Source organism: Hipposideros armiger, unplaced genomic scaffold (assembly GCF_001890085.2).
Source record: "Hipposideros armiger isolate ML-2016 unplaced genomic scaffold, ASM189008v1 scaffold_211, whole genome shotgun sequence".
In the NCBI taxonomy this organism is placed as follows: Eukaryota; Metazoa; Chordata; class Mammalia; order Chiroptera; family Hipposideridae; genus Hipposideros; species Hipposideros armiger.
In genome coordinates, this window is record NW_017731561.1 from 2,314,888 (window position 1) to 2,341,086 (window position 26,199).

The window sequence follows — 26,199 nt, forward strand, 5'->3', positions numbered from 1 at the left end:
AATTCTCTGTGTCTCCTTTACCATTGCGCCAAGGTACTATAAATATACAGCTTTTGTGACATAAATGCAAAGTTTTATTGTGCCGTTAGCCTTGACAGAAAGCACTGCAGAAAGTTGTTTAGGAATTAAATATCTAAAACACGCTATTTTAAAATCCAGGGACCTCACTATTTCATGTCTGCAATGAAGAAATTTCATCTTGGGGAGAGCAGGCTGTCTTTCACACCATATGGCTAATGGTGGTGCATAGCAATTAGCCAGGCTGATTAATGGTGAACAGACTCTAATTTTATGCTTATAATTGAGCCTGCATTTGCACCCCTGGTGCAAATTCAGCACATCCCAACTTCCACTTACAACAGGCAAGAAATCAAGAGAAATAGGATGGTGTGGAAAGTGAGATTTTTTTTTTCCTAAAGCCCCCTAAAGAGCATCAGATTTGCAATTTAAAAGACTGTTAGCCACACAATAGATGACAGGTTTGTGTAATAGGGTCAGGACGGCCTAGTAAACAAACAGTACCCCTTCCACATCTATAGGCAGCCAGCAAAACCATAATCTGTAACAGTAACAGGATGACATTTTGAATATGGCTTTTCCCTCTCAGCCATGCAGTACAAACATCATCATTTGCCTTCAGTGGCTTGAGAATTTTATTTTTGCTATTTTTATGTTTCTGAAAAATAGAAAGAACATCAGCAGTAAAGCACACCAACCAGCATAATAAAGTACTTTCTCGACCAATGAATTTTAAGAACAAGGAAAATATAAACTGCATTAATAGAGGGTAGGCTTGTGTGTGAAAGGCATAATATATCTTTAAGTATTTCGAGAATAGAATTATTTCTAGCTTCGTCCAAAAATGTACAGATATGAGATGCAAATCTATGATATATAGATATTAGTTGGCCTATTGGTTGAGATCCATCTTCCTGTCTGTCTCCTATTTTGCTAGAATCACATGAATTAGAACACTGAAAATTCATTCTAATGACATGCTAATTGTGGGAAGCTGAAATAGCGATATGGTCTAAACAGTAGTACAAAGGAGGTTATTTTTTAATGCTTTTTAAGATGATTTTACTCATTTAATTCTGAAAAGTGTGACAGCTTTAATCGTACAATTGCTATATACACGATAGCCCTAATTTTTGCCTAATAACATCTTCTAAGAAATCCATGACTATATTTTTGGGTTGTTTTTTTGTTTGTTTGTTTTTTTAACTGCATTAAAGTTAGAGAAAAACAACCTAGTCTTTTGGAATAATTAACAAATTTTACAAATCCCTGAAGAAAAACTTATGAAACTCCTGTATATTTTTAAATAATACATTAGAAGTGTGCTTAGGGAAAAAAAAAAGAAAAAGAAAAAAGGAAATCCTTAGATACATACATAATTATAAAGAAGTTAATATTTGGGATCTTACTAAGGAGACACATTAAGCCCTTCCTATTTTATTTCTACCTACAGGGCTTTAAGATTGAGTTCCCCGCTAGTCCATGAACAGCAAATAAAGCCCACCCATGCTGAAGTGGCAGCTGAAGCCCTAACAGGATTGGTCAGTAAGAGTCAGGAGCCAAGCATGCTTTGTGCCAGGGAGAGCCTGCACGGCTAACAAAGCAATTAGTAGCCGTTCTCCGATGCATAGTGGCATTTTCATGCTTTATCCAATTACTCAGAATATATCAGGAGCAACGCGCCAGTGTGATTTTATGTAGAATAAAAATCCCAAACTGCAAAGTTACAAGGATGTTCTCTGGTCTCCTCGCTCACATGCGGAGGACTGGCAGAGGCCAGGGAAGGGAATTTGGTCCACTTGCCTGTTTTCAAATGTAGCCTCAGTCTGACATCAGGCAAAAATAAAGACACTCACTGGCGGATGACATGAATGTTTATAGCTTTCAGGGGTTCATCTTTGCTACCCTTCCAAAAGCTCAGTACCCCAGAGAAATCTGAGCTACCCTGTCAGTTATATACTAAAGTGAACTAAGATTCAGAACTCGGAGTCAAGGGGGGGAAAAAAAAAAACCCGCACATCATTTCAGGAGGAATGGTGCCTAGGGATGGACAGTCACATTTTTAAGTGGGTGAATTAAAAAGGGGAACTACAACTTTCAAGTCTTATCCAAACAGAGGCGTCTGCTGACATCAATAGAACTCTTCCTCATTTTACTAGCGACGCCATTGAGCGCATATATTAACACTAAAAGGGTTATACTGTATTTTACTCGATTGAAAGGAAGAAGGGGAGGGCACTGCTTTGTGCCCATTAACAGTGTGATATCAAAATGGAAATGTATGTCTTACAGGATGAAATCTAATAAATAATTGAGAACCACTCTGATGCCTGACAGTTTAGTACCAAATTCTCACGTCTAACAGTTCTTTTCAGATAGTCTGAGAGAAGCCAGAGAAATGTGTACCCCCAAAATAGACCTGCGCCCACCTAGATTTGAGATAACAAATTCACCCTCTCTTTGCTAATTAAAGGGAGAGAACAAGGTTTTTCTTACCTGCACATGATCTCATGTGTGAGCAAGACTCGGCACATTTCTGGGTTCTTGTCTTGGCCTTCATACACTATGGCCTGTAAACAAAGGCACGATTTGAGCTAAGAATGGAACCAAGTAGCAGAGAACAAACTATCACAACTCAGTTCTTGACCACTTCACCATGGCTGTGAGCCAATTAGCTTTCAGGAGCTGAAGGGCCTCACTGGGCTGATTGTTTCAAGATACATTGTTAAGGATCAACCCAAATTGAGTGGAAGGGGATAGGTTCCTCTCTGGCCTGTCAACCACCATATTACGGCCCACATCTTAGCGTCAGCATATGAGATGGTTGTCTGTCATCAAGACAACCACAATTCTCCTCTCAATTCAGAATAAAAGCAAATCTCATCAGAGAGGAGGGGAAAATCCAGGAGGTTTAGCAGGTTGAGACACTATTGATGTCAACTATAGCAAAGTACATGGATTTGTATGTTTTTTGCCACCTTATTTTACTTCTTCCAGCCCCAACATGCAGTGTTCTAGAGGTGAGCAGTAGAAAACAAGTGGAGGTATGGTTAATGAGTCCATTCACTGTCTTTTTTGAGATGATTCATCCATCAGGGAAAATCCTTCTTCCCCACAACAGGCTGAAAACATGTGCACGCCCATCCCAATAGTAATGCTCATCAGCATATGTGTGGGCTTAAACCATAGCGTTATCTCCCTAAACTAAGAAGAATTACATCTGACTCTCAAAATCTGAAGTCCCAAACCACCTCCCTAGCCAAGATGTTTTTGTCTGTTTTTAGTAATGTGTGTACAAATATTTTGTTTCGGATCACTAGGGAGCGTCCCTGGGCCCTCAGCTTCCTGGAAGATCTCGATGTTAGTACCTGGGCCAAGGAAAAACTCACAGCCAACGGGTAGAGCAGTGCCCTGTGTTGGGATACATTTTAACAAACTTAACACTGTATCACCACATAATACTAATGGAGCACAGCTTCCAATTGTTAATAAATTACTTTCACACGTTCACATAACCCTCAATTGCTTGGTGATAAAACTACTTAAATTAACCAGACTATCCTTATTTAGTACATGCAGATGCTACAGTAACTAACTTGTAGTAGGCTCTAATGTGCTTTATTTATGAACCTGGGACTTTTAGAACCTGTAAATGATGGGGAAAGCTTCAGACACAGTGTGTGCCGAACCTTGGAGCAGGCTCTGGTTGAGATATCTAACTCCATGACAAAACAAAAATTGCAACAAATTTAAAAAATGACAAAAAGCACCTGCATAAAAAGAAAACATTTCCCTACCTTTGGCCCATCAAAACCATTTTTTATGGTTAACCTATCATAACCCTGTATTTTTTTAAGGTTTTACTTTGACATGTTAGACCCACAGAAAAGTTGCAAGAATATATAAGAATTCCAACATGCTCTTTACCCAGACTCCTCAAATGTTTGCATTTTACTAAAGTTGCTTTATTCTTTTCTCTTTTTTTTTCCTGAATCATTTATTAGTAAACTGCAGGCATACCCTAAATACTTCAGCATGTATTTCCTTAAAACAAGGAATTCTCTTACATAACCACAGTACAATTATCTGAATTAGAAAATAAACATTGATACAATGCAATAATCTAATCTACAGACCTCATTGAGATTCACCAATTACACAATAAAGTCCTAATAGAAAAAAAAAATCCAATACCAATCATTGCATTCAATTGTCATGTCTTCTTCAACACGGAACATTCCTGAGTCTTTTTGCATTCCATGACATTGACATTGTTGAAGAATACAGGCCAGTTCTTTTGTAGAACAGCCTCACTTTGGGTTTGTCTGACATTTCTTCAGACTTAGACTAAAGTTAGACAATTCAGGGCCAGAATATCTCAGATGTGGCCCTGAGATTTTACTGCATAAAATCACACTGTCCACTAATTCCACTACCAGTGGTAAACTTTGACCATTTGGTTAAGGTGATGCCTGGTCTCCAGCAGAGATCATCAACCAGACTTCCACACTGTCAAGTTACTACTTCACCTTATGTAATTCATAACTATCTTCTGGGGCGATCATCTAAATTATGTTAATTTACATTATCCCTTAAATTTTCATCCTCTATGGCATACATTGATGATTCTGTACTACATTTTTTTTTAGGGTTTTGTTTATAATACAACAAAGAGCCCAGGTGTAGGTAGTTGTTGGAAGGGTTATAGGGTTCACTGATGTCAGAGATGAAGTCTCTGATTTTCTTGGCTTTCTGTGGTTGCCTTGAGATTACAAGATGGCTGATCAACCCAGAGTGTTGCAAAATTACAGGTGCCTGCTTGATCAGCTCTTCTCTAAGGAGTCTTTCACAGAGCCCTGCCCTACCACTTCTGCTTGTTTCCTGCATTCTTAAAAGACCTTTTCAAATATCCAAGAAGTTCCTTTAGTCAAGAAAATGCATTCAGTAAATCGAAAACATTTTGAAAAGCAAAAATTACATTGGCCTGCTTTCTTTACTGCAATCACTGAGAAAATCAAAGAAACACTGTAAATAACTGATTAGATCTCACAAATGGTGCTAAAAAAAAATCCTAATCATTCATTTCTGTGAAATCCTATTATCACTACATGTTTTGTATGTTCTCTTAATACCCCTGACAACCTCTGTTTCAACTTTAGTTTTTTGTCATGCAAAACTAATGCAAGTAACTTGGTAAATAAATTCACAGGTATTGGTGGGGTTTTCCCTCATGTGAAAAAAAAAAAAAAGTTTGGTTTTTTGGGGGGACAAGAGAGTATCAGTTATTTCAGACCTTCTCATTTTGATTATTTCTAGATGATAGATATTGTTTTTACTAAGGCTGCTAGTTCCATTGAAGTCAGTGGGCCCATGATGATATTCAATTAACAATATGTTGCAATGCAAAAATGCACGTAACTGCCCCCGTGGATGACTCATGGACTCCCAGGAACCCCATGTTTTTATCTCTGGTGACTGAATATCATTTGCTGAAGGCGCAGGGCCTCCGTAATACATCTCTCTACCAAATGCCAAACTGCCACTTTCCTTCCGGCAGCAGAGTCAAAATGGAGGACTCTTTCTCTAAATCAAGCATAGAAAAATGAAAGCATGAGTTTGGATTTTACTCCGAAACAGTTAAGAACTCTGAAAAATGGAAGCATGAAGTTTTCTGCTGTCCCTTTTCGTTGGGACCTCAACAGAGCAATATTTTTCAGCACCCAAATGCAGAGTAAGAAGTGCTTGCTGCTTCTGTGACTTCTGAAATAAAAGCAGGTGAAGCAGGGCGTCTGCTCACTCTGCTGTGGAGGAGGACTAAACTCCTGTGAACGGAGTGAACGAGAACCTCAGTGTAACAGGGTTAGCGATAGGGTGCAACTCAGTCAAAGACAGAGTCAACTTCTAGCTCTCCAAAAGTAGCGTGTGTTACTAGAAAGGTTTGTTAAAACACACAGACACAATATCATAGAAAAGGTATGGGCCGAGAAATCACCAGCCTGATGAGATCCAATACAGGGAAATATGATAAATTCATTTTAATGAATACCTCTAATGTAAAGTGTCAACAATCAGACAGGCTTTTTTTAAAAAATGCCCAGTTCTCCCTCCAGCTTATACACACAACTTACAGCCACACATCAACTCTCTGCCATGTATATTTAGTACACACATCAAGACTGGTTCACAGTTCAGCAAACCCAGGCTTGAAGCCTAAAAGGAAAGGAAGGAATCCTCTAACACCAACTTAGGGAGAAGTTCCTGCTTTTCTTCCCAATTTAAAGATGTGCCCCTGTGGGGTGTGAGTAATGCTCATTGAGGCTAGATCAGCTGGGAAATCACAGAAGCATATAAACAGCATTGACTATTTTAAGTGAAACCATTTTAATAGACAGCTGGTTTAGGGCCCAAACAATGGAACACCAAGAAGAAGGCTTATTTTCACCCTCCATAGTAAATCATGCGCCTGCTCCCTGTGAGAAAGGTAGTCTGCTGTGAGAGCGACAAAGACAACAGTGGTTTAAATAAATCAATGTGTTTATCAGAAGTAAGGATGGGAGGTCTGCTACAGAGATGGGCAGGAGTGGGAGAGACCGCATAGAAAAGATAGTATTTAAATAAGTAAACCGAGGGCAAAGCAAATTGAGGTTTTAACCTAAGAAACAAAAAATACAATATCGAGTAGAAAGCAATGTTTACATTTATCCTGCCAATGGCAAATAAATGCTATAAGGTGGCAGGAATGCTTGTTCAGGGAGAAAAGTAGAAGAATCAGCTGTCCTAACTTCATCTCAACTTTAAAAACCTGGTGAAATTGATAAACAAGTTGTCAAAACTCAACATATTTGGAACCGGTTTATTTTTCTGATATGCTAGCTTCCCTTTTCTTAATATCCTCCCCTATTAAGTGGAAAGAAAATACAAAATGATGTTTAATACTGTATTAACTTTCAGATTGAGGGGCATTTTTCCCCCCAAAAAAATGTTTTATAATTAACAAAAACAAGAAGGAAAAATCGGCATTGTTAAACTTTCGCATCCTTACTCAACAGCGCCAGAAGGTTTAGTGTGAGACGATAAAATGCCATCCATTTCAAATGCCCAATTATAAATTAACCTAGGACATGTTTGAAAAGAAATCCATCAATAGTGAAAATCTACCTCGGTTGCCACTGTTTTAGAAGGCATCTTGTGAAGTGCAGTTCATCCCCGCTTTTCTAAAATATCACTGGGTTTTAAAAGTTAATTGAAACTTACTGTGGATAAAGACCACACAGTAAAACGAAAAATACACAGTGAACATATACCAGGATCACACTTCAATAGGATGCCAAAGGAAATACAGAGAATTAAGCATGGCTGTCTTTGTTTACTTTTCTAACGGTTTTAACTCTCTTTGTTCCACACTGAAATTAAGAGGGTGAGAAAACTATTTTGACTTTGGTTCACTAAAATCCAAAAGGGTTTGACAAAGAAAATGTTTTCATTATCTTGTTTGTTTACAACCAAACAATAGGAGACATGTCATGATTAGTTTAGAAAGGAAAAAAAAGAGAAAAAGAAATAGAAGTAGGTAGGTAGGTAATTTACAGCTAACAAAAATTCCTAATTTTCTATATAAACCAAAAGAGTAACCTTGACAATATGTTCCTCTTTCATCCACATACAAAATAAAAGGCCAAACCTAATTTGTCACCTTAAAGAACAAGTTCATGAACGTATAAAGCATCTCCTTTAACCAGAAGTGAAGTGTCCTCTAAGTACAGGCTGTCAAAGAGCCTTTGGTAGCAAATTACGAAGAATTGAAATTAATAAAAAATAATAATAGGGACACCTATATCATCAATGTACTGTGATACAAATCATTACATTCCATCACCAAGTTCCACTGTTGATCATTAAAAAAATTAAAAAGTGCTAGCTAATGTGGTCCTAGAAATTTCTAGGAGGTGAAGGAGCCTTAGTTAAAATTAACCTGTGCCAAAGAAAACACTACAAATCTGACATTTCATAAACAATTGTGTCAAACAGCAATCCAACATTAATAGTAGGATAAAATAAAAATTAGTTTGCTTCAATTAGAAGCCTGGCTACTGGTGAACAAATTACAAAGATGTAATTTCAGCTCAGCAGCTAAGCAAGCCGTTTTCAGAACTGAATTAGGAAAGTTGCAAAGGAATGATATCATATTCAGTATGCTGTTCAGTTACATCACAGCCCCGAATAAAAAGAGAATGTGTACCAAAAGCAGTTAGCTTTAGAATGCATCTTTTATGTCTCAAAGAAATAAAATCCCTTATATTATTCAAATGCCAAGATAACAACTGAATCTTTCTAACAACCCTATATTATATTTCTTTTCCTAGAGGTACTAAAAGATATTTCACCCATATGGTAACTACATTTCCATCTATATTAGATACAACTGGCTTTGTCAACCCAATGGAATAATAATAATAATAATAATAATAATAATAATAATAATAATAAAATCAGCAAATTTATTAAGCACTTAATGTGTGCCCATCACTATTCTAAGCACTTTACATATATGAGTTCATCATATAATTCTCACAACAGAGCTTCAAGGTAGGTGCTACCATTATTTCCATTAGTTTGATTCCAAACGCTCACATATTTTAATTACTCACTAAGACCAAATCACTCTTACTCAACAACTATATAAACAATTCACCAAAATCCAAATACTCCTTCATGACGCTCAGCAATATAAGTACAGACACAGGAACAGTCTATCAGTGTAGTCATACCAGTTCGATAAATGCATCACCACTAATATGTTCGTTTTTAATGCTGTTCAAACATTCACATGGAAACAGCTCTAGCGTAAATATCCCTGAACAAATGGCTGTATATTATCCAGGAGGGAGCAGTTGGACCGCCAGACTGGGGAAGTACTAGGCCATCTGGCTCCGGCAATCTCTCCAAAACCATCAGCTTTGTTTTCACCCCCAGACTCCAAACAACACATTTTCCACTGTGATGAGTTTACATTTTCCCAAACACAGGTCCTGATCATGCATAAAAATTCCAAACTTCTCCATTCCTCTATGTGCAAGGAAATTTAAATCACCTGCATTTTTGACATGTTACCAAAGGAGAGAGAAAGCTGCTGAAATATGGCTCTTGACTACAATCTTGCCCTGTCCTTTTTTGTTTGTTTCCCCAAATATATGAAAGAACCTCTCTGCTGGCCTAGTGAATTCCTTTGGAACTTATTGATACACTAAAAATGTGTTTATCTACCAATGAAGAACCATGAACTGAAAGGGTTGTTAATCAAATCTGTGTAGCTGTGGCAGGATATAATGAAACAATCAATAGGAAAAAAAATGCACTTGCATCAATAACTTCAAGTACCGGGAACATCAAAACAAATATATAAGAGTAGCTGGGAAGAGAAATATGACAGCATTTCTGATTATGGTTCCTTGGACCTCCCACTGTGCTGGGACCTTTTTAGAATGCCCTCACCACATCATCTACCTTCAAATCCATATAGACAAGGATTACGTGGGTATTATTTTCCCATTCCCACCCCCCCCAAAAAAAAAAAAAAGAAAAGAAAGAAAGCTTTTGTTTGGGGGCAAGGAGTGTTTTGTTTCTGATAACTTTACGGAATTTGGTACTCTTTCTTTGAATTATAAAAGTGTCTCTTTTTTTTAAAGCAAGGAGGGAAAATAAAGTTAAAAGCTTTTCTAATTATTTAAAGATAAATAACTCAGTGAAACAATCATAGAACGTAATCATATCTCAAACACTACATGAAAATCTGAAATGAGGCACACTGAACCTCAGACCTTCCCACAGGGTTCATTTGAGCCTCTGCAGTAGATGCTGTTTCTGGATGCAACAGCCATAAACTTCTGGATCCTACAGGCCTTTTTGCATGCTCACTAATGGAATACCAAAAACAGCAATGACACAAAAACAACCTATTTTTAGTCTAGCTAAACTTGGTTTTGAACAACCCTTCCCAAAAGCAAGCCTCTTATTTTCTACTTGGTGGACGAATTTTTTAAATATCATATCCTTTGTGTTTTATAGAGAGAGGCATAGGAATAAGGGGGCTCGGATTTTTACACTTTCACTTATAATGAAGCTTTCGCTTTCCTGGGAGAGTCCAAAATTAAGAGTCATTACCCAGAATAATGAGACACTCTGAAAAGGTGTGAAACACTGTGTCATACCAATATATCTTGGTTGATTGAGTACATTTCTGTTTGATCTCAGTGATTCTAACTCCACCCAAGATCAGGAACATTCTATGAATATGAAGAGTTCACAGCTAGTTTGGGATTTTGCTTGCCAAAGATTCCCTTTGAGTTTTAACCCCAACTCGTGAGTCAAAGATATGATATCACACACATAAAACCGCATCCCTGATCTGAAACGTGTCACGATGCACTAGCAGCTAGGAGAAGATACTTGAACTGTGGCTAGATAGGCCCTCCGAAATTTATAGTGTTAACGGAACCCATCGCATCACTGAAATTCCAGCCTGTATTCTAACTATCAAAATCCTGAGTCTATCTGGGAGAATTTCACAGAGGAAAACAATGTAACCACTTCATCAGTCAACTTATATAAAGCGTTAAATCGGTGTGAAGGGGTCACTGTGTATTTAACTAATATCAAACATTTAAGAAATTTTTCATCAGACGTGGTAGTTAATTATCATAGAATAATTTCAAGCTAAATGAGAATCCATTGTTTTACTCGTCGAGGCTAAAATATAATTATGACACAGCTGAGGAAAGTTATGCTTCTTCAAGCTGATCTGCTTTTTTGAAGACTGTATTATTAACTGTGTACACAAGACGCTAACCTACTTCCCAAACTCTTACAGCACATAATCAACGAACAAGTAACAGGATAATGGACAAGGGTTGCCTTTCAAAGTGAAAGCCACAGAGAAGGCACCAGACAATTATTATGAAAGCAAACAGGTATTGCCTCAAAAAAAAAAAAAAAGCCCTTTTTGTTGAAATGTTTAGACTAAATTAGACTAAATTCAGAGAATTATTTAAACCTTTTTTCAGGTCACTCCCCACCAAAATACATAATTGTATACATTTATAATTTTAACTTCCAGTAAGATGTCACATTGTGGCAAATGACTTTCTCATACTTGCTATTATTAAAAATAAACTATATCTTGTTCTAGTCTCACACACACACACACACACACACACACACAACTGGTAAAATTTATGATACCAAGTGGTCAAAGAATGCCTTAAGCTGTAGTTTTTCTTAAACTCTATGACCTTGTTAGTAAAATGACATTTGATGTATTGCTTTATAAAAATCAAGATTATTCTCCCACCACATAAGAGTGTGTAAAGTAGGTTTCATTTCATAATGGGAAAATCAATTCTGGGTGGCACTTTTTGTTTAAGGGGTCTACAATAAAGTTTTGAGAGAAGTTAATCACTTCAAACATGTCCTAATTTTGTGCTCCTTCCAACTGCTCCTTTCCTAGTGCTGCCTGTAATTTAATGTTTAAGTGGCCAATGTTACACAGGAAGACAGGCCTTATATACTGATCTGGGGGGATTTTTTTTATCTTGTAAAAAGTAAATTGTAATACATACATATGCAATATGTATTAGAGTTCATACTTTCCCCTTACCCTTCCATCTTTTCTTCCCTTTGATGAGAATGGCAGGAAAGTATATCCAGGATATCAAAGACAATTTTTTTAAAAACGAAACTCCACTTAAGACATTTTTGTTTTGATATCATAAAAAAAATGTTACTGAAATCAGGCTTTTATGTTTCTGCTTGGTAGGGGGAAAAAATTAACAAAATACAAGGTGTGTAAATGAAAGGGAATTATCCTATGTGATAATTAAAACCAGAAAAAAAAAAAGACCAAGACTGAAAGTATAAATGTGGATTTACTCTGACCAAGCAATGAAGAAATAAACAGATCTTCAAGAAAATTAAATATTTTAGGCAAATACTTGAAATAGATTTCAATAGCTATTTATTATTTCAAAAAATACGCATCACTCCGTCATGTTTTCTACTTGGTTCACAATGAAATATGAGAGTTATAATCAAAATTAGCTGTTATTACATTCATTCTTGCTGATGGATTTTAAAACTTCCAGCAGCTTATCGCCCATCAGGGTATTTAGTACGACATATTCAAGCCATGGCTTATGTAAAAACAAATTTTAAATATGCATATATACCCTAATTTGAAACCTTCCAAACCAGTATCTATGGAAGAGAATTGCCTCCCTTATTTTAAAGGGAATATCTTTACATCACAATCAGGTACATAAGTTTTAACCCTCTGACTAAGCTGGTTGTTGATACAAAGTGAATAACTTTTCTCTTTGTTCTGATTTCTTTCCCCCACCCAATAAAGCTATTCTTTTTCTGTGACTGTGTCCCCCAACTAACTACCTAACCAGCTATTTAATTCTAAAACTAAACTTTTCCCTAAAATTTAAAAGGGGAAAAAAAAAAAAAAGCTCCTATGCCTCATTAAAACGTCAGGCCTGTTTTCGGACTGGGCTCATAATTGTATGTTTTCAACCATACATAACTCAACCTTAATGTATACTGCTTGACTCCCGCGTGTTGGGGGAGCTTAAGAAAATGCCGTCTATGTACCTTTAAGACCACAAGCTCACTCATGCTGCCTGGCTTCTAGCCAAACTTGGAGGCAGAAGCAGGAAGATTTTTGCAAAATATCCTCTAACAATTGTAGCTCCCTCTCCCAACACTACCACCCCCACTACCACCTCCTTTTTAAAAAATCTGTTTAGTGGATCATCTCCGCTCTCAGCCCCATCTCACCATTCCTGAGAAAGCTGCTGTTGCCCCCACCCACTCCCTCTACCCTTCGCCTCCCAGGGGAGGCCCAGGTGGTTTGGGTTTCACAAGTTCGGCCCACACTGCACCGAAGTCCCCAGGCACCTTTTGCGCCCCCGTGAGTCTCCCTGACTCAGGGTCAAAGTAAGTTCAGCCCATATTCTCCCTATTCAGCACCCCGTCGTCTTAATTCACGAGGTCTGAGTGTCCCTTAGAAGAAGGGAGCCGTCGAGCCACCTTCCCCACGCGGCGGACGCAAGCGCACGTGTGGGTACTTGGCAGGCTGCGCGGGGAGCGAAGCTGGGGGGTCGGCCCCGGTGTGGAGGGTTCGCGTCCCGGCCCTCTCCCTACGGAGGAGTCCGCTTCTTGACGCTCCTAAATGTCGCGGCCCACGAGTCACCCCTGCGACGCGAAATTGAGAAACTTACTTGTTTTGTCATGGAGTCAATGAGGCGCACGTAGAAATCCTGCTCCGTCCTTATCCCTGAGGAAGCGGGGGGAGGGGATAAGGAAACGAAGGAGAATTAAATGAGAGAGGATCTGCAGGGGGGGGGGGAACAAAAAAAAATGGGGCTCCAAGGCTGATGGAACTTCAAGGGTCCCAGAGAACCAAAGCCAGGAACCTCCTTCCCCAGGTCCAGAGTAGGGCCTCTGGCCTAGCCCTGGCGCTCTTGGGAGCCAGCCCCCAAGCACCACGGTGGGGAATGGGGCGGGCCCCCCACCTGGCTACTCTACCTTCCCGCCGCGGGAGCCCCTCTGCGCGCTCTCCGGGAGCCGTCAAGGCCGAGACCGCTCGAAGCACCCTGAGTGAGCCCAAAGGATTCTGGGCCTAGAGTCTGAGCTAAGACGAGGGAACTGACCTGAGCAAGCGGTGGAAGAAAACAAAAAGCGGCCTAACGAGGGCCGAGGAGCCACACCTGGCCCCAGGTACGCGCAGGCCCAATATGGCCGTCCTCGGGCCACTCGGGGACTCCCCAGGTGAAACCGCTTGAGGCGAAACTCAGGTGAAGCCGGTTTACCCCGAGGATGGTGGACGACTGAGTTTTGCTGGTGCTCATGTGCCCCACGCCCCCCTGCCCTCACCCGGAGCCCCGGGGTGCCGGCGCGGACCCGACGTGAGCCTCACCATTACTGTAGAGGAGCTGGAGCCGGTAGTGAATCCCGTTATTGGTCTTTTCGCTGTTGGCTTCCTAGGTTGCATCAGGACGCAAAGACACAAGAGACGCAGGAGAGAGGTCTGCGTGAGCTAGTGGACCGACTTCGAGGCACCTTTCCCCATCCGGGCCCCCCGGCCGGGGAGCCGGACAGGCATGAGAGCAGCAGAAATTGTGGCCAACTGTGATCTCTCTGCCGCACCCCCTACCCGACCCTTGCTGCTCCCTCTTCCCTTCCAGAAAATTACGTGGGGCGCGCACAGGCGATCCCCTTCCCCTGGGGACTCAGGCCTGGGCCAGCAGAGGCAGGAACCGCGCGTAGTCGCGCGGTCGAGGACGGGGTTCATCCCTGGCTCCCTTGATTCTGGAGTGCGAATCCGGGCTCGCTTCTCTCCAACTCTGGGGGCTCCGCGCGAACTTTTTTGGAGCAGAGTCTCATGGACGAGGAGCCCGGATTCGCCCAGGACGGGAAGTGGCTTGGGGGACCCCGCGCAGGAATGTGTTATGGATGCTTTGCACTGGCGGAGGAGCTCGCCTCCCGAAGCGCCTGGGCCTGCTCCCAGCCCAGGGGCGAGGGGCAGCGGCGCTGCGCCCACTTACTTTTTCCTTCTCCACGAACCCCACAAAGGCTGTCCTCTCGATCTCCACGGGCTGGCCCTGTCTGTCGTAGAGGGCCAGGACGAAGTGGAAGAAGTTGGATTTCCGCAGATTGGAAGGCGGCTGCTTCTCAAAGTGAGCCCGGGCCAGACCCACCCCGCTGCGACCAAAGACGCAGAGTTAGACGGCTAAGTGGGACCCCGATCCGCGACCCCCGTCTCCCTTTACACACTCGCCTCCTCTGCCCCCAAATGCCCAGTGGGCGCCCAACACGCCCACTCAGGCTTCCCGGGCCCACCCGACCACGGAACCTGCGTATTCTCGTGTGTCCTGTCCTCCCCGCGGAGCACAGGGCGCGCCCCCAGAACTCTAAGAAGCTCTATGAAAAGTTTTGTTTGGTTTTGCGCAGGAGGTAAATCGTTGTAAGCATTTACTCCAACCTGACGCGCGCTGCGTGGGAAGGAAGAAAAGTGGCGGTGGAGAAGGCGAACCCGCGTTCGCGGAATAGAGCGGGTCGTTTACAACTTAGAGGGAGGGGGCATGGGAATTGGTTCCCGCCAACCCCTTCAATCTCTAGTCTTAGCTCCTTGGGCAGGTGAGAAGGGATGGGGAACATGGTCAGCTTCTCGCTGCAGCAGCTATCCTCCAGGAAACCTCAAGCGCCCCTGCCAACCTGGGGTGCCCGGCCTCGGGAAGCCACATGCCCGCCACCCCCCCCCCAAATAAAATATGTGGAGAAAAAGGATCTAAAGGTGGAACTCAGAACTGTCGGGTGGTCGCTGTGGGGAAGGGAACTGGGAGTGTCCTGACAAAGTTTTGCTGTTCAGCAGAAATCCTCACATTCATTCCAGAAATCCTATGGGCCAGGGCTGCCGGCTGAGCGCGCCGGCCGTGGGGCTAGAGGCTGAGACGCCAAGGGAACAGGGCGGCCACTGACAGCCGGACCTGCCCAACACAGGGCTCGCCCTCGCGCGCGCGCGCGCACACACACACACACACACACACACACACACACACACACACACACTTACACACACTTTCACTTCCAGCCCAGTTACCCAGCTCACTCTCACTACCTACCACCCCCATCTTTACACACAGTGGGGATGGAAACGGTGTTACGGACACTTGTCCGCTGCCTGGACAAAATGAAGATGATGTAATTAGTCATCTTCGTTCTTCCCCTTCCGCCCTGTCTGAGTTTGATAGGGGCCTGGGGTGCCAGATCTCCCACTCCCCCAAGCCCAGCTAATGGCCTGAAGAAAAAAAAAGGGGGGCCATTTCTCACTTAGGACCAGGAGTCCCGTAAAGAGTGCTGAGGGTGCCCAGGGAAGTTCCCCCAAGTCAATCTCCAAAAGCAGTGCCTCCAGGCCACACAATTTAGCATCCCAGGAGCTGAGTGCGAGAGGGGCTAGAAGGGGCCATGGTGACAGAAGGTAGGGAAGACTTTTAGGAGATGTCAGAATTCAAGTTGGGACTTGCTGTTCTCAGGGGTTGACCAAGAAAAACTGAAAGCTGGAGAGGGAGGGAGGGAGGGAGAACCAGATAGAAATAAGAGAAGATTCTGTGGCAAAATGGAGAAAGAAAAGGAGTTAAGGGAAGGAGGGAGAGGAGAGAGGAGGGAGGAGTGGAGAAAAGGAGGGAGGAAAGAAGAGAGGTAAAGAGGAAAAGAGAAAAGGAAAGGACATAACGAAGGAAGAAAGGAAGGAAGGGGGAAGGAAGAGAGAGAGAAAAGGAAGGAGAACAGAAAGTTTAAAAAGGAGGGAAGAAAGGAAAGAAGAGAAAAGGAAGAACGAAGGCAAGAAAAGGAGAAAGGAAAGAGAAAAAAGAAGGGAAGAGGAGAGAGAGAGAGAGAGAGAGAGAGAGAGAGAGAGAGAGAGAGAGAGAGAAAGAAAGAAAGAAAGAAAGAAAGAAAGAAAGAAAGAAAGAAAGAAAAAGAAAGGGAAAGGAAAGGAAAGGAAAGGAAAGGAAAGGAAAGGAAAGGAGAAAAAAAAAAACCCAAAACAGCCGGCCAGAAAAGAAAGAGCAGTCATAAAAACACAGATATCCAGCATCATGCTGGTGAATCGCCTCTCGCCTCTTCTGGCTTAAAACAAAATGAAAACAGTCACAGACAAGGCAAGAGAAAGTGCGGGTAAAGCGTGGGCTCCTCGCAGGGAGCTCCCGGCTCTCCCGGCGCAGACAACCAAGGCAGCACGGCCGGGGAGCGCGGAGCCTCGGAGGCGAGCAGAGCCGAGCGGCGAACGCGCGGGCGCGGGCAGGCCCCGCGGCAGCCGCCGCCGCCGCTGTCTCCCGGCTCCTCTGCCCGCGGCTCGCCTCCCCGACCGCGGTCCCCGATCGGTACCCACCTCTGCGCCGCCGTGTTGGCGTCCAGAACCCCGGCGCCCTGCATCCACGTCCGCACCGCGTTCATGCCGCTGCCCAGCGGCTCTTCCTTCATGCTGCTTCCACTCCGTTGGATGCTTTCCTGAATCCCAAACATGAAAACAACCTTTTCTTGTGGAAAATCTCCTCCCCCTTGAAAATATTAAAAAAAAAAAAAAAAGGAAAGAAAAACGCCAGCCAGAGATTTTTTTTTTTTTGAGACGATGAACTCGCGCTAGTAGATCAAGGCGGGCTGGAAAGCAAATTTTTAAAAAATGTAAACCGTCGCTCAAAACTGAGCGATAACCCAGAAAAAAAGGAGAGGAAAAAAGGGAAAATCCAAAGAAAAGACCAAAATTTAAAAAAAAAAATTGAGATGTATGCTTGGCTGTTGGGGGTTGTTTGGTCGGTTAATTTTGGTTTGGGTGCTTTTTTTTTTTTTTTTTTTTTTTTTTTTTTTTTTTTTTTTTTTTTTTTTTGTAATGATCACAGGCCGGTGGAGGGCAGGAGGGGCTGGAGTTTCCTTTTGCAGAGGTACCCTTCACTTGAAGAAGCAGGAAGAAAAAAAAAAAAAAAAGCCCTGATGGCAATTTAAGAAACAATAGACTCAACTCGCGCTGCCGGCTTTGCTACTTCAAGTGTCATTTTCCACAACCAGGCAAGTTTTTTTCCTCTCTCCTTTTTTTTCCTCCTTCTCTCCCAACCAAAGATGTTTCTTTCCTTCAGTGCGTATTAGATGAGGAGGACGCTGGTTGCCGTAGACAGAAACACCAGAGAGGGAGACTGGGGTGGGGGGAAGGGGGGAGAGAGAGGGAAAGAGGAAGGGGGGGGGAGGGAAAGAGAGAGAGAGAGAGAGAGAAGGAGAGGAGAGGGAGAAAGAGAGAGGGGTGGACCCTGCTGGATGGAGATTCTGTTTTCTCCTTGCTAAAATAGAAGTGATTTGCAGGCTTTCCCTATGGAATCCAGTTTGACTCTCCCCAGAGCTAAACACAAGCACACTAACCCCAAAGGGAGGAGGCGGGGCCCATGCCTCGCAGGCCGGCCCCTTCATTTGCATAACGTCATCCTTCCGCCTCTCTGCAGCCAATCATGGCTCAGGAGCCTGCTGGCTTGCAGTGCAGGGCCACGCTCCCTCATTAACATCCCTACCCCGGCGGCGCAGGGGAGCCGGCCAAAGTTCCTTGCAAAGTGGCGAGCAAAGGATCGCTGAGCTCTGGGCGTCTGAGCTGGGGAGAAGAGGGGCTGAGCAGGACAGAGTCGGGCAGGAGAAGGGGGACAGCAGGAAGGAGAGGGGAACATTCTTCTCAGGGATTTGAGCTGGGGTCTGCATCCTGGCCGTTGCAGTCTGTTTAGCATCCTCGCCGCGCGCGAGCGCGCTCGAGGAGCACAGGCTGCACCCTCCCAGGGCCGGTGCTGCGTCCTACTCCGCTGTTCTGGGACGTCGGGGGCAAAAGTGGAGGAGACGGGAGAGCCCGGGCAGAAAAAGCAGGACGCGCGTCCCAGGTGCCCACCTCTTCGCTTTGAGGAGGGGGTGGTGGGGTGGAAAATGGGTGCTCGAGGTCGGGGCTGGGAACTTGCGGAGGGTACTGCCTTCACGCTGGAAGGGGTGGGTGGACCCTGGGGCCGGCAAGCGAGTCGCTGTGGGTCCCCAGGGTGTGGGAGACCGGGCTCTGCCCCTAGTCTGGCCTCTGAAACGCTTCTCGCTTGGCCACTAGCCTCGAGGCCGCAGGCGTTGAGAGGCACTGACCTCATAGATTCACTTCTCTCGAGTAATCCTCAGGATATGTAAACGGTGGAATGAACGCTGTCCCTGGAGCTGTGTCTGGATGCGTTTTAAAATGGACTCAGATTCGATCCTCAGCCCCTCCCCCAAAGCAGTTTTTCTTATTTTAGAGTAACTGCCAAAGCAACAAAGTCTGATTAGTTGTTTATTTGCTGTAGGGTTTCTCCCTTCCTCATTCTTTTGGTTAAAATATGGGGCTTGAACAAACACCAACTTCTGCCCCTGCAGTATGTCAAAAGGGATCAAGGAAATTAAGGGAGGGAGGAAGGGAGGAAGAGAGGAAGGAAGGAAGGAGAGAGCAATGGTCATTACCTCAGTCCTTCCGCATATATGCTTGTGGCTGGCAAAGGAAATAGCTAGATGTTTCTGGGTAATGTCCCCCATCATTTTTTAGCAGGTTGTAACCTCTAATAAGCACATGGTGAACTTCTGTTTCATTGCCCTCAAAGGAACTCCCTGACTGCAGCCAAATCTGCTAAGGACTCCTTCGGGGAAATTCTCTGCCAGAAATCCAGGTCCCCTTTCTGCCGGCCTTGCTTGGCCCTTTGATTTAGGAAGCTCATGGGGTCAGTGATGGAAAAGTATACATGCCCATGTTGAATGGAATGGAGACAGGCAAGAGTTATGCTTTGTACTCTTGGCAGAGCAGGAAAGTGGGAGCCACTTCCTGATTCCTAAACTAGATGCAAGACACTGTTCCAGGCCTGCCAGTACATGGTCACTGTCCTCAAACACTGCTTTATCTCTTATGCACAAAGCCTCCCAGCTCTCATACCATTTAATCCAGACCACCAACAGGCTGATCACTTTCTCTCTGCTACCATAATTAATGCCATCTCTTCCAAGACACTTCTGAAGAGATCTGTCCAATCCATCAGGATTCCCACAACATCTACTAGAGTTCCTGGCACATAGTAGGTGCTCAGGAGGGGTATCTTGGTGCTGAGACTTGAAGGATTATAGGTTTGTAGGGAGGAGAAAGGGGGAGCTGGACCTTCTCTATCTCTATAGAATGTAAATGCACTATGGAAACTGGACCTGCTGAAAACTTCCCAAAGCTCCAAGTTTAACCTCCAACGCCCACAGGGTCTCCAAGAGACAATCCCTTCCCCTGCCTGCTCTGAGAGGACCCTTCAAGGAAGGGGGACCAGAAAGCAGAGGCCACCATCCTATCAATGAGTACCAGGTAACGCTCCATTTTACTCTGCAGTAAACAGTGTTTAGGACTCCAAGTTGAGTCTGATGAGATACATACCTCAGTGATGGGGAACACACAGTAGGGACCATATCACTGCCAAACGGAGGCTGCAAAGGTGCCAGAGAAAGGACATACCTAGGCACTCTGAGGACTAGAAGCAGTGAGAGGCACAACAGAAGGGGCGGGCAGGGGGGAGGTGTCAGGGAGAATATAGAAGCACTCTGCAAATGATGTGTTTGTTGAGGGGCCTTAAGCTGCCTGATTCAAAAGAGAAATTAGCCAAGAAAAAGAAGCTTTCAGCAGCCCAATTCCTGTTCCAGAGCCAGTAATCTCCAGGAACTAAATAAGAGGGGGCAATCTCCACATCTGCCAGGCCATAGAAGGAGTAAAAATAAAAGGGGGCAGGAACCTTTTGATAAAACTAAATCCCTTTGGCTGCGTGGAGGCAGTAGATACCTTACCTGGAATGGGGAGTGTACTTTATTTTAATGAAGCAAAGTATATTCATAGCTTTTCTTCTGTTGTCCTTGTGCTTTCAACCTGGCTTTCTAACGCAGTAATAAATGTTTAAGTAAGAAGGAAGCTAAAGAGAGGGTGGAAAAAAAGACAGAGAGAGTGATAGAAAACGGTAGATGACACCCAGGCCAGCAGAGCCATAGCTTTTTGTGGATTTCCTCTCGTGAATATTGAACTTGCAACTGCAATTTTTACCTTAAAAAAAAAAATCCCTTCAACACTCTTCAATCTTCCCTGATGTAAGGTTAGCACAACCTCCAGAAGCAAGCATGTGTATGGAGGGGTGACTATAAAGGATGTACTGAGACTGGCTTCATCCGTTTTGCATGATAGCCACATCTTCTATGAAGAGAGATACTTGTATGTATAGCATTGCCCAGGGTTTATAGCATATCTGTGATAAACGTCTTTAGAGTAGCTTGTAACGCTGATCCCCAAAGCCGCTGGTCAGCCCCTTGTCCAGACTTACAGAATTAGGAAGGAAGAAAGTGAGAGGAAAAGAACCTGTGCATGAGGAAAACATAGCAAAATGGGTTTCCATGTGCAAGGAGCAATTGGAAAGGCTTGATATTTCCCCCTGGAGTTAAGTCTCCCGCGGAGCTTCTCAGAGTTCCTTCCGAGGTCGAGGTGAGCATCCCCCTACCTCCCTCTCAATTGCTCCAAACAGTAGACAGAGCTGCCCAGCCCCCGCGGGAGGAAGGTTAGGCCCAGTGAGTAATTCCCCCCACCCCACCCCGAATCTTGACGCTTTCTCACTACCCCAACCCTCGTAAGGAACAGGGAAACCAATTCCCTTTCCTGAAAGGACATCAGTCTACGCGGGGGTGCGTGTGGAAACACACCCTCCCCCCAAAAGAGCAGAGACGGGAAAAATACAGCCAAACTAGGACTAGCAGGGACGTCCCAGGGAAAAAGGGATCTTCTCTGCTTGTCCGCCCCCCGGAGGCAAGACTTGGGACCTCTCACTTACAAAATTCCCTCGATCTCCGTTCCTCTTAGGAAGACAGGCGCCCCAGAAGGGCCATCTATCCGGGGAAATGTCCTCTTCCTTCTGCTGCTAGCCAGAGACCGCCGAGAGTGAGACCGGAGGGAAGATGCCTCCTTCAATGCTGGGAAGAAAGCAAAGGGAAAGATGCAGCGATGAAAGCAAGGCACAAAGTCCTTCCGCCCGCGCGGCCCTCTACGAAGGCGTCGACTGACAGCCTGGAGTCGTGGGCGGGGGTGAGGCCAAGGCGCTGCTGGCAGGAGACGGATAGGAGTAGGTAGCGGCCCGGAGCCCTGAAAAAGCGAGGACCTGAGCCAGTCGCAGCTCCGCAGGGGCCCCTGAGCGGCACTCAGACTCCCGCGGGGTGGCGGAGCAATGCGGCCCGGCACCCCCTCGCACAAAACGCTGCCGGTGCCGCTCTAAGACCTCTACCCCGTTGCCCTCCAGGAACGCGTTGGAGCTGCAGGCCAAGGTTGACCGGAAATCCGTCCGTCCTCCCTTCTTTCTTTCAGCCATCTCTGGCAAGCCGCAGAGGGAAGGGAGCATTTTCCTGACCCAGATCCGTGTTTTCGACCCTCAGAGCTATAGAGAAGACCCGGTTTGATCTCCCCATCCGAGGGACACTTCCAGTCCCTGGCATCGCGCTTCTCCCCCATAGTACAGACAGTGAAACTGAGGCCTAAGGAAGGGCAAAGACACCCATAGAAAGCTAGGAGGTACAGATCAGGCAAACACTGGGGGTTCTCTGTCCGGGGCTTGGAAGCTTTAATCTGCCTAGGACGAGGGCTTGGGGCACAGGGTTTGAGCAAACCTTTCCCGGATCGATCGAGCCTGCCGACTCTGTCGGGTTTCCCCCTGGGCGGTCCCCAGATAATAATAGATCTCATTTGTTGAAGGCTTTACAGGCATAAACTCATTGAATTCCCACAACAGACCAAAAAGGCACGTAAGATCACCCCCCATTTTACAGGTGAGGAAACGGACGCCTTGATTGAAATGAATCAACCTGTCCACGTCCACGCTGCTAATGAAGTAGCTGAACCGTAATTACTTCAGAGCCTATGCCCTTATCCTTGTATCCAAACCTCTCATCAAGTGGCGACGCGTGTCTCCCGCATTCGCCTGGCGCTTGCCCCTCCAACAGTCACAGATCCTCTCAGCTCTCAAGCCCCTAGGTATCCTGGATGACAGAGGAGCTTGGGTGCAAGTTGCCTCCTGAGGGCAGGCAGCAGACGGGAGAGAGAAGGGGAAAGGGCTCTGAAAAGTCCTAATGCTCTCACTGGATGCGTATTCCCGCGGTCAGATACAGACGCGCGTCCCCCTGGGCCGCCCGAGAGAGAGCACTCCAGGGTCCGGCCCAGCTCCAGCCCTGATTCTGCCATATTTGCTATGTGAACTCCGGTCAGCCGCTTCTCCCAATCCTAGCTGAGGTCTCAGAGCTCCAGGCGCACGCAACGTTGCCTAATTGAGATACACTAAACACAAGGCTTTGCGGGGATGCCCGCGACACCTAAGGGAGGGCAGAAATTTGGATACCTGTGGATATGCATTAATGCAGGAAGACCATATGACCTTGGCATGACCATAAATAGCTAAAAGTTAGTTATTCTGAGCCGGGAGAATACAGTTAGGGGCACTACCGGAACGGGTCTCCCAGTCCGAGGCTATCCCCAAGAGCAACCCTACCCCACCCCTGTCCCTTCCCTATAGTCTTCCCACCTCTGAGACTGGAGAGTGATCAGGGAAGGGCTCTTGCTCCCGCAGGAGAAGGAGGCTCCAGGGTGAGAGAAGGGAGTTTCCGCCTGTTTGGAAGTTAGTATCCCTTCCACAATGCAAGCCCGAGTGCAAGCCTCTGAGACCAACTAAGATTTGGAGGGGAAAGGAAAAGGGAGTAGGCCTGTTTGCTCAGGGGGGAGTGGGAGAAGGGAAGAGGAGTTTAGCAGACAAGCTCGAGATACCCAAGTCACAAAAAGTTCCCGCGTGTATTGTCCTTTGAGGCACAATCCACTGGATAATTTACATATTGCTCGTTGGAGGTTTTTGTTAGCTACCGAGATGCGAGATGCATGGGATGTGAGTGTGCAAATGTGTTTGTATGAATGAAGAGTGGCTGCATATTTGTGGACGCGTGCGGCATGAGCATGTGTCGGTGACAGAGCGCACTTGGGTGCGTGTGCGCACGTGCTTACAGAGGATTGTTGCACACAGGAGTGAGTACACGTGTGCATGTGTATAGTATGTGCATGTGTCACGTGTCTCGTTTATAAGTGGGCGTGCGCGTACACAAATACGAGTGTTTGTGTGCAAGAGCATTGTACACTTGAGTGAGACTGCGCTCACACGTGTTTCGTGTGTCCATGGGGGCATGTAAAACTCAGCAAAGAAGTCCCCAAAATCTCAGGTCCGGTCAAAGGAAAGGCGTAGGCACGACGCAGACTGAGCGCCCCAGGACAGGCGTCAAAACTGTTGCTCCTTGGGCCTGTAGGTAGCAGAGAGCCGCCGATGGGGCGCAGGACCCGCTCGAAGGCAGCGGGTTAAAGACCAGCTCGGCTCCGGGCAGGCGAAGGGGGCTCCCGCCGGGGCCCACAAACTACCTGGACTGCGCTCGCAATGATCCCTGCTGAACAGTTCCGCGCTCTAAATTATTCCTCGCGGACAGTTTCTGATTATTGATGCCGCTAAAAGAGACAGCTCCCGGGTTATTTGCTTATGTATTTATTACCTTTATCACTGTCATTATTTGGTGGCTGTATGAAGATGGTGCCAAACCCACCAAGACCGTCCCGCCCCGCCTCTCGGAGGCCTCCCTCCGCTGGCAGAGACTCGCGAGCGTACGAGTCTTCTCCTTACGTGGAGCCACAGCGCCACCTCGCGACCTCCCAGCGTTCCACGTCGCAGGAACCTCTAGGTTGCCCAAAACTCGCCTTGCCTCCGCACCTTAGCACACGGAATGCCTTCTACACCCTTCACCCCTAGAGAAGCTCCGCTCCCCTTACAATCACCGGCTCAAAAGTCACCTCTTCCGTGAAACCTCTCCAAACCCCTTTTAGACGGTCACTAGTGCCTGTCCTTGATTCTCCTAGTGCTCATATCACGTTGGACAGAAAATATTGTTTAAATATCTCTCCCCTCCCTAATCGGGGGAGCTCCCCAACAATGAATATGGTTCCTTACAGCAATGACAATAAAAATAATAAGAAGAAAACCTAGTATTTACTGAGCACATACTATGGAGTATCTTAAGCAATGTACTGTGCTAAGCACTCTACCATTATCTCACTTAATTTTTCCAGGAAAACCATGAAGTAAGCATCAATATAATTTCACAGTTTGCAGAGGAAGCTATAGAGCACCTTTCCAAGGTCACATTGCAGAGCCCAACCCACGTCTGTCTGATGCCAGAGTCCATCTTTCTTAACTTTTATGCCTTGTAGACTTATTTAGCTCTATATCCATAGGCTTTAAGACAGGACCAAGCACAGACTGGGAATTCATGTACTTATGAATAAGTGAACCATCGACAGTTTAAATTCTTTCTTCTGCAGGAGAGTTGGGCTAGAAAAACACCGGTATTACCAGGTACCATGATTGAAATGTTACCACAATGATTTATCCCAAAAGATTATTTCATTACTAACTAGCTAGGTGATCTTGGTCAAGTCATTTCGTCCTCAATTTTCTTATTTGTGGAAGGAGGTGTGCTGTGAGGATTAAATGAGGAAAAACTGTGAAGTACTTGATGCTCGTACTGTAGTCAATACTCAATAAAAGTTTGGTATTGGTATAATTATTAATTACAGTTTAAAAAACAAAAGCACAAAACACAAAATTGACTTAACCCTATTCACACAGAATTCACCGTACCGCTCTATAAAATTATCTCACTGTTATATCTTCATTTTCATCTTGGATATAAAATATGTAATAAAATATGCTTAGTTTATTGTGGCTGGGGTGTTAATATTAACTCTGCTCTGTTATAAAATTTTAAGGGGCAAGGAGGAAAGATATAATTAAACAGTAAATCAGTATACTTTGACTTTCACCCTTTCCTCTTGCTTTGTAGATTTTTTTTTTTACCAAGAGAGATTTAAAGAAAGGTTACAAAAGTGCTTATTATTCTGGAAAGTACAAACCTCTATTTTTTAATTTAGGGGACATTCTGAGCTAGTTTAACTTTTCCCCACTTGAAACACATTGTTGCTAGTAATATATTAAAAGTTCAAAAATATGTATCTAAGCAAATGATTGTACCCAAATAAAAGAAACAAATGAGGGTTGTTGAAACATATTCCAGACCTTCAGACATTTCCCCAAAAGGTTAAATTTTAAAGGTTCAGGGTCTCTTTTTAGAATGACCCATTAAACAATTACTCCTCTTAGCAATTTAAGTGAAAATGAACTTCTCTGTTTGGTTGGGCTATAACTTTCCTACTATCAAATTATTTTAGAAAGACTGTTGACTAGTGTAGTCATGTCATAAAGAAGCAATTTCTCCTCTGAGAAATGAGTAATAAAATCCACAAGAGGCAAAAATGTGCCTCCCATTTAGATGGCCCACAATGCATTTCTAGAAACTTCATCCCAGCCCCAATTTAGTTTAGTTCGTTTGTACCTGCTTCCTATTCTGTGCAATATTCTTGTAGATGAAGAAATGAGTTCAGGAAAATTTTACCTGCAGCAAATTAATATGTTAAATTATTTTATTGTAGAGCTGGCAGATATTCTCCTGAGT

The 26,199-nt window shown here is 44.5% G+C and overlaps 1 protein-coding gene and 1 long non-coding RNA gene across 9 annotated transcripts in view; one reads left to right on the forward strand and one right to left on the reverse strand.

Moving 5' to 3' along the window:
* The window catches only part of EBF1 (EBF transcription factor 1), a 382,581-nt gene extending 364,788 nt beyond the window's left edge, over nt 1-17,793 (reverse strand). For all 8 annotated transcript variants that reach the window (XM_019654003.1, XM_019653999.1, XM_019654002.1 and 5 more), the window contains exons 1-5: nt 16,967-17,793; nt 14,622-14,778; nt 13,994-14,057; nt 13,296-13,351; nt 2,515-2,588 (exon numbers count right to left, since the gene is read on the reverse strand). In XM_019654003.1, coding sequence (XP_019509548.1) covers nt 2,515-2,588; nt 13,296-13,351; nt 13,994-14,057; nt 14,622-14,778; nt 16,967-17,100 — 485 coding nt within the window. In that variant the 5' untranslated portion in view covers nt 17,101-17,793. The remainder of the gene's footprint in view (nt 1-2,514; nt 2,589-13,295; nt 13,352-13,993; nt 14,058-14,621; nt 14,779-16,966) is intronic.
* Nucleotides 17,794-18,158: 365 nt separating this feature from the next.
* On the forward strand, nt 18,159-25,406 carry LOC109388891 (uncharacterized). Its single transcript, XR_002125285.1, has 3 exons — nt 18,159-18,485; nt 19,852-19,951; nt 21,479-25,406. It is a non-coding gene; the product is annotated as an uncharacterized LOC109388891 (long non-coding RNA).
* The last annotated feature ends 793 nt before the right edge of the window (nt 25,407-26,199 follow it).